The sequence below is a fragment of the Oncorhynchus masou genome, chromosome 13 (genome assembly GCF_036934945.1).
Source record: "Oncorhynchus masou masou isolate Uvic2021 chromosome 13, UVic_Omas_1.1, whole genome shotgun sequence".
Lineage (NCBI taxonomy): Eukaryota > Metazoa > Chordata > Actinopteri > Salmoniformes > Salmonidae > Oncorhynchus > Oncorhynchus masou.
Window position 1 is genome coordinate 10,514,246 of NC_088224.1, and position 9,163 is coordinate 10,523,408.

The 9,163-nt window shown below is 43.4% G+C and overlaps 1 protein-coding gene across 1 annotated transcript; it reads right to left on the reverse strand.

Annotated features, from left to right (window-relative positions):
* Positions 1 to 5,182: 5,182 nt before the first annotated feature.
* On the reverse strand, positions 5,183 to 6,271 carry LOC135551641 (uncharacterized). Its single transcript, XM_064982823.1, has one exon. It carries the CDS (start codon positions 6,269 to 6,271, stop codon positions 5,183 to 5,185), a length of 1,089 nt encoding a protein of 362 aa, XP_064838895.1.
* Between the last annotated feature and the right edge of the window lie 2,892 nt (positions 6,272 to 9,163).

Genomic DNA, 9,163 nt, shown 5'->3' on the forward strand with positions numbered 1-9,163 from the left:
AATGTTTTGAACACTCAGTGTGTGTCATTCTTTCGTACTGACGTCAGACAAAACAATGCATGACATACAGGCCAAAGTTGTTTGTTTTGGTTTGGGAAACAAATATATAAACTGAATAGCACCAGCATCCGAACAAATTGGCATGTAGAAATGTAGAAGGTCCATCTTCATGATGCATATGGTATCATTGTGACTACGACATGAAAACAACAGTTTTAATATTGAGATGTGTTGGATAAAGATCTGGCACAGGTTGACAGGTTGAAGAGTAGAGGTCTTTACGGATCCACCTATACCCGAATACCCGATACCCTAGCGGGTCCTGATCCAGAATTCTAAATAATGTCATGGGTCTGGGTCGTATCCGATATGATTTTCATGGATCTCTGGTATGTGTAATGTTAACTGACTTATCCGGAAGGGTCCATACAGATCCGAACGCGAGTGCTGCAATAGAGTGAGAAATTGTATAAATCATGCTGCTGCTCTTTGCTTTTCACAGGAGTGGCGCGTGTAGCTTGTTGTTGGCCAATCATCAAAGCGGCAATAAGCTACAGTCATAGAGCCTCCATGTGGGGCAAAAGTTAGGAGATAATGGTAGAAAAGACAGTAAACAAAATAATCATCAGAAATAAGGGGCATTACTGTATTACTGTAATAATGGAGTAAGGCATTACTGTAATAATGGAGTAATGGAGTAAGGCATTACTGTATTAATGGAGTAAGGCATTACTGTATTACTGTATTAATGGAGTAAGGCATTACTGTATTACTGTAATAATGGAGTAAGGCATTACTGTATTAATGGAGTAAGGCATTACTGTATTACTGTATTAATGGAGTAAGGCATTACTGTATTACTGTAATAATGGAGTAAGGCATTACTGTAATAATGGAGTAATGGAGTAAGGCATTACTGTATTAATGGAGTAATGGAGTAAGGCATTACTGTATTACTGTAATAATGGAGTAAGGCATTACTGTATTACTGTAATAATGGAGTAAGGCATTACTGTATTACTGTAATAATGGAGTAAGGCATTACTGTATTACTGTAATAATGGAGTAAGGCATTACTGTAATAATGGAGTAATGGAGTAAGGCATTACTGTATAGTTGCAGCTTCGGTCTGAACTAGAAACGTATAGTACCGTTGGCCCAGTCAGAGATACTCAGTACAGTACGTCACATATACATACAGTACACACTGGCATCAGGGCTCGTATTTATCAATAATCAATCAATCAAATGTATTTATAAAGCATCTCAGATATAAGTGCTGATCTGGGATTAATCAATCAATCAATCAAATGTATTTTCACAGCTGATGTCACAAAGTGCTGTACAGAAACCCAGCCTTTAAAACCCCAAACAGCAAACAATGCAGATGTAGAAGCACGGTGGCTAGGAAACGGTGGCTAGGTCCCTAGAAAGGCAGGAACCTAGGAAGAAACCTAGAGAGGAACCAGGCTCTGAGGGGCGGCCAGTCCTCTTCTTGTTGTGCTGGGTGGAAATTATAACAGTACATGGTCATTAAGTCTAGATCGTTCTTCAAGATGTTCAAATGTTCATAAATGACCAGCAGGGTCAAATAATAATCACAGTGGTTGTCGAGGGTGCAACAGGTCAGCACCTCAGGAGTAAATGTCAGTTGGCTTTTAAAAGTTGAGTATTCAGAGGTCGAGACAGCAGGTGCGGTAGAGAGGCAGAACTGATCCGAGTTACTCTGACACTTTGGTTCCAGTCAAAGAACAGTGGGTCAGATTCGAACCCATCTCCACTATGGCACTAAACGCTGGACCACCCGGGTCACATCATGGATCTTCCACAGACCTGTCCATTAGTGAACACAGGCATCTGTCCATTAGTGAACACAGGCATCTGTCCATTAGTAAACACAGGCATCTGTCCATTAGTGAACACAGGCACCTGTCCATTAGTGAACACAGGCACCTGTCCATTAGTAAACACTGGCACCTGTCCATTAGTGAACACAGGCATCTGTCCATTAGTGAACACAGGCATCTGTCCATTAGTAAACACAGGCATCTGTCCATTAGTGAACACAGGCACCTGTCCATTAGTGAACACAGGCATCTGTCCATTAGTAAACACAGGCATCTGTCCATTAGTAAACACAGGCACCTGTCCATTAGTGAACACAGGCATCTGTCCATTAGTTAACACAGGCATCTGTCCATTAGTAAACACAGGCATCTGTCCATTAGTGAACACAAGCACCTGTCCATTAGTAAACACAGGCATCTGTCCATTAGTGAACACAGGCATCTGTCCATTAGTAAACACAGGCATCTGTCCATTAGTAAACACAGGCACCTGTCCATTAGTGAACACAGGCATCTGTCCATTAGTTAACACAGGCATCTGTCCATTAGTAAACACAGGCACCTGTCCATTAGTAAACACAGGCATCTGTCCATTAGTAAACACAGGCATCTGTCCATTAGTAAACACAGGCACCTGTCCATTAGTAAACACAGGCACCTGTCCATTAGTAAACACAGGCATCTGTCCATTAGTAAACACAGGCACCTGTCCATTAGTAAACACAGGCACCTGTCCATTAGTAAACACAGGCATCTGTCCATTAGTAAACACAGGCACCTGTCCATTAGTAAACACAGGCACCTGTCCATTAATAAACACAGGCATCTGTCCATTAGTGAACACAAACACCTGTCCATTAGTAAACACAGGCACCAGTCCATTAGTAAACACAGGCATCTGTCCATTAGTAAACACAGGCACCTGTCCATTAGTAAACACAGGCATCTGTCCATTAGTAAACACAGGCACCTGTCCATTAGTAAACACAGGCATCTGTCCATTAGTAAACACAGGCACCTGTCCATTAGTAAACACAGGCATCTGTCCATTAGTAAACACAGGCATCTGTCCATTAGTGAACACAAACACCTGTCCATTAGTAAACACAGGCACCTGTCCATTAGTAAACACAGGCATCTGTCCATTAGTAAACACAGGCACCTGTCCATTAGTAAACACAGGCACCTGTCCATTAGTAAACACAGGCATCTGTCCATTAGTAAACACAGGCATCTGTCCATTAGTGAACACAGGCATCTGTCCATTAGTAAACACAGGCATCTGTCCATTAGTTAACACATGCATCTGTCCATTAGTAAACACAGGCACCTGTCCATTAGTAAACACAGGCATCTGTCCATTAGTAAACACAGGCATCTGTCCATTAGTAAACACAGGCATCTGTCCATTAGTAAACACAGGCATATGTCCATTAGTAAACACGGTCACCTGTCCATTAGTAAACACAGGCATCTGTCCATTAGTAAACACAGGCATCTGTCGATTAGTAAACACGGGCACCTGTCCATTAGTAAACACAGGCATCTGTCCATTAGTAAAAACAGGCACCTGTCCATTAGTAAACACAGGCATCTGTCCATTAGTAAACACAGGCATCTGTCCATTAGTAAACACGCGCACCTGTCCATTAGTAAACACAGGCATCTGTCCATTAGTAAACACAGGCACCTGTCCATTAGTAAACACAGGCATCTGTCCATTAGTAAACACAGGCATCTGTCCATTAGTAAACACGCGCACCTATCCATTAGTAAACACAGGCACCTGTCCATTAGTAAACACAGGCATCTGTCCATTAGTAAACACAGGCATCTGTCCATTAGTAAACACAGGCATCTGTCCATTAGTAAACACGGGCACCTGTCCATTAGTAAACACAGGCACCTGTCCATTAGTAAACACAGGCATCTGTCCATTAGTAAACACAGGCATCTGTCCATTAGTAAACACGGGCACCTGTCCATTAGTAAACACAGGCACCTGTCCATTAGTAAACACGGGCACCTGTCCATTAGTAAACACAGGCATCTGTCGATTAGTAAACACGGGCACCTGTCCATTAGTAAACACAGGCATCTGTCCATTAGTAAAAACAGGCACCTGTCCATTAGTAAACACAGGCATCTGTCCATTAGTAAACACAGGCATCTGTCCATTAGTAAACACGCGCACCTGTCCATTAGTAAACACAGGCATCTGTCCATTAGTAAACACAGGCACCTGTCCATTAGTAAACACAGGCATCTGTCCATTAGTAAACACAGGCATCTGTCCATTAGTAAACACGCGCACCTATCCATTAGTAAACACAGGCACCTGTCCATTAGTAAACACAGGCATCTGTCCATTAGTAAACACAGGCATCTGTCCATTAGTAAACACAGGCATCTGTCCATTAGTAAACACGGGCACCTGTCCATTAGTAAACACAGGCACCTGTCCATTAGTAAACACAGGCATCTGTCCATTAGTAAACACAGGCATCTGTCCATTAGTAAACACGGGCACCTGTCCATTAGTAAACACAGGCACCTGTCCATTAGTAAACACGGGCACCTGTCCATTAGTAAACACAGGCATCTGTCCATTAGTAAAAACAGGCACCTGTCCATTAGTAAACACAGGCATCTGTCCATTAGTAAACACAGGCACCTGTCCATTAGTAAACACAGGCATCTGTCCATTAGTAAACACAGGCATCTGTCCATTAGTAAACACAGGCACCTGTCCATTAGTAAACACAGGCATCTGTCCATTAGTTAACACAGGCATCTGTCCATTAGTAAACACAGGCATCTGTCCATTAGTAAACACATTCACCTGTCCTCCTAAGTCAACCAAGAGTGTCTGGTACAGTATAATGGTGGTTGTACTGAGAGACTACTGGTACAGTATAATGGTGGTTGTACTGAGAGACTACTGGTAAACCTTGACCTTACATCTACCTCTGGCTTAAAATTCCTTGTCTACAGACACACATAGAAAGCCCTTCCCATAAGATTTTGCACAACACCATAGAAGTGTAAAAACCTAAGTTTATCATGTGTTTACGACTAAAGCAAGTATCTAAGAACTCCTTATCACGTGTCAAACAAGATACTGGGCCACATTACCACTGGTCATAAACAGTAATTGATGGTACATAAAAAAACTATCCAATCTGATTCTCGTCTGGTTAGTTGTGAGAATCCCAGAACTAAAATCTTGCGTAACCTGGTCAGATGCTCATTTATTGTAGTTTTTCCACGAGAGACTAGTTGTGAGGTCACCTTGGAAAGTTAATAATGGAGTTTCTCCTTTATAACCACCCAGTTTACCGCCCCAGTTTACCACCCAGTTTACCGCCCAGTTTACCACCCGGTGTACCACCCAGTTTACTGCCCAGTTTACCGCCCGGTTTACCATCCAGTTTACCACCCAGTTTACCGCCCAGGTTACCACCCAGTTTACCACCCAGGTTACAACCCGGGTTACTGTCCAGTTTACCACCCAGTTTACCAACCAGTTTACAACCCGGGTTACTGCCCAGTTTACCACCCAGTTTACCACCCAGGTTACAACCCGGGTTACTGCCCAGTTTACCACCCAGTTTACAGCCCAGTTTACCACCCAGTTTACCACCCAGTTTACCACCTGGGTTACTGCCCAGTTTACCACCCAGTTTACCACCCAGTTTACCGCCCAGGTTACCACCCAGTTTACCACCCAGGTTACAACCCGGGTTACTGCCCAGTTTACCACCCAGTTTACCACCCAGTTTACAACCCGGGTTACTGCCCAGTTTACCACCCAGTTTACCACCCAGGTTACAACCCGGGTTACTGCCCAGTTTACCACCCAGTTTACCGCCCAGTTTAACGCCCAGTTTACCACCCGGGTTACTGCCCAGTTTACCACCCAGTTTACCACCCAGTTTACCACCCAGGTTACAACCCGGGTTACTGCCCAGTTTACCACCCAGTTTACCGCCCAGTTTACCACCCTGTTTACTGCCCAGTTTACCACCCAGTTTACCACCCAGTTTACCACCCAGTTTACCAACCCGGTTACAGTTACTGCCCAGTTTACCACCCAGTTTACCGCCCAGTTTACCACCCTGTTTACCGCCCAGTTTACCACCCAGGTTACAACCCGGGTTACTGCCCAGTTTACCACCCAGTTTACCACCCAGTTTACCTCCCAGGTTACAACCCGTGTTACTGCCCAGTTTACCACCCAGTTTACCGCCCAGTTTACCACCCGGTTTACCGCCCAGTTTACCACCCAGGTTACAACCCGGGTTACTGCCCAGTTTACCACCCAGTTTACCGCCCAGTTTACCACCCAGTTCACCACCCAGTTTACCACCCAGTTTACCGCCCAGTTTACCACCCGGGTGTCCAAGGTTGATCTCACAACTCATCACAACTAGTTTCTCCTTTAATAGCACCCAGATTTCCAAGCCTTAGAGAGCATCCCAAATGAAACCCTATTCTCTATGTGGTGTACTGCTCTTGACCTGGGCCCATAGGGGCTCTGGTGTAAAGTAGTGAACTATATATAGAGAATATGGTTCCATTTTGAACACAGTCTTAAGCTTACCATGTGTTTACAGTCGAAACAGTTTGCGCACATATTATGACATTTTGTGACGTTTTTGGTGTTCAGCAGCATTCGGCAGTTTAAATGTGTTTTTTTTTTTGCTATTCGAACACACACATTTTTGTTGTTGAGAAAAGCCACAGTTTAGTAGCCAGAGTCTACGCCCCTTCGTCGGTGATTGGTCAACAGTAGGGATTCTTCAATCAAGTGTATGTTGTCATTCAACGAGAGACATCTAGTTTTCATGCACATTGTTCACTTGAGAAAATACTACACCAAAGATAGGCACATAGGCACAAAGATAGACACATAACATAGTTAGATGCAAAATTACTCGACTAAGATCCCCTCGGCAATAACGTATGGATTTAACTTAACTGTAATATTGCAGATATTTTCTCTTTTCAAAAGTTTTATTTTTAAGGGAGTACGCATGGCTCCAACGTTGAGTTCTGCTGGGAGCAAATGGAACCTACTGTAATATAGGAGGCCTTCAGCCTCTGTAGGGCCAGGAAAAGAATATCTGCAGGGTTTGAACGGTGTGTGTATGTGGGGTCAGAGGATGAATAGTTCTAACATTGTAATTAGATGAGAGGGCCCACAACGTGGCTCTGCTGGAGGCCTACAACACAGAACAACAGGGAACGGGGACCTCCTGATTCCTTTCAGCTCCTAGTAGAGCAAATGGCCTCAACGGTGCATCTCTAACCAACTCTGTTGTGAGTGAGGTAAAGACATATAGCAACGCTGAGGAGGTGGGAGAGAGTCTGCCTCTTTATTTCTCTAGTAATTCCCAGTAGTTCTGACTGTGTTCCTGTGTGGTTACATGTTAAACCCTGATTCACCACCTTCCGGAGACACCTGAAACCCCACCTCTTTAAGGAATACCTAGGATAGGATAAAGTAATCCTTCTCACCCCCCCCCCCCTTAAATGATTTAGATGCACTATTGTAAAGTGGCTGTTCCACTGGATGTCATAAGGTGAATTCACCAATTTGTAAGTCGCTCTGGATAAGAGCGTCTGCCAAATGACTTAAATGTAAATGAAATTATGGACCACAGTTACTCTAGAGACAGAGTATACAGAGCAAACAGCCATTTTAGTGATCTGGGGATTTCTTCTTTTACACATTCCTGCGTATAAAAGTGATTGTGGACTGATTCAGAGAGGACTTTAACGGTCAATTACCGAAACATCACACGGTGAAGGAGAATGTGCCTATCTTTTGACCATCCAAATATGTCTAAGTGTCCTGTGTGTCACACAAACAATCAGAGTTATGGGAAGGTAAACATTCATAGGTTGCTGTGGCCCTTATCTGGGCTGTTTTACTTATATAGTCCACTTCGTTCCTATTTGGAACGTAAGGCTTCCACGAGAGAGCACCACTGGTCTGATTGATCTGTGAGAGACTTTGGGTGTTAAGACCATTAAGGTTTTATATGATGGTACGAGAGAGCACCACTGGTCTGATTGAACTGTGAGAGACTTTGGGTGTTAAGACCATTAAGGTTTTATATGATGTTACGAGAGAGCACCACTGGTCTGATTGAACTGTGAGAGACTTTGGGTGTTAAGACCATTAAGGTTTTATATGATGGTACGAGAGAGCACCACTGGTCTGATTGAACTGTGAGAGACTTTGGGTGTTAAGACCATTAAGGTTTTATATGATGGTACGAGAGAGCACCACTGGTCTGATTGAACTGTGAGAGACTTTGGGTGTTAAGACCATTAAGGTTTTATATGATGGTACATTACATTTACATTTAAGTCATTTAGCAGACGCTCTTATCCAGAGCGATGCTCACTGATTCTAATGTACCAGAGAATAACACATTCTGCTCACTGATTCTAATGTACCAGAGAATAACACATTCTGCTCACTGATTCTAATGTACCGGAGAATAACACATTCTGCTCACTGATTCTAATGTACCAGAGAATAACACATTCTGCTCACTGATTCTAATGTACCAGAGAATAACACATTCTGCTCACTGATTCTAATGTACCAGAGAATAACGAATAGCTCATCGTTAATAAAGGGCCACTGGACTGAAAATCTGTGTTTTGGTACGGTGTGTTGTGTCATTCTGCTGCTCTCATACCCTGTTCAGTTCATTCATATTTTTCATAAATACCCAAACATTAGGGCCATTTTTGTCTCAAATCACTTCCATGCTCAATTCAGGTTAGGTTAATGGGTCCAGTTGCCCTATATCAAGGTCTCCAGTGACATCAAATGTCACATCTGTGATTTCATGAGATCCGAAACACTTGGAAATCAGTGGAAATTGTTACTGAGCAGATCATCCTGGTTAAACACACATGCCAAAAAAGGTCAAATAGGAGAGAGGGCTTATATTTGTCCTGTTTCACACATGATCCAGTGTGTGACCTGTACAGTGTGAGGTGTGAAAGGTGTTTGTTTTTTAACCATATCCCATTGCCCCTGAGACACCCTCGGAGAGTGGGGTTACGGCCAGGGGTCGTCCAATCTGCTTCACGCTTGAATTTAAATGAAAAAGACAATGTCCCCTTTTATCACGTCATAATTTAGGTCTCTAAATGCGCTCAAATGTTCGAGGCACAATTGCTGTCCTGTGTCCATTCAGCGTGTGTTTTTCCATGTGGAATCTGAAGGCTGGGGCCATACAGACATAAAAGAAGGGGCTATAGGATAAAAACAGACCTTGTTAGCCTCCGTC

What these genes read in the sequence shown, in the direction of transcription:
- LOC135551641 (XM_064982823.1), bottom strand. Translation starts at nt 6,271, where the DNA reads ATGAGTTGTGAGATCAACCTTGGACACCCGGGTGGTAAACTGGGCGGT.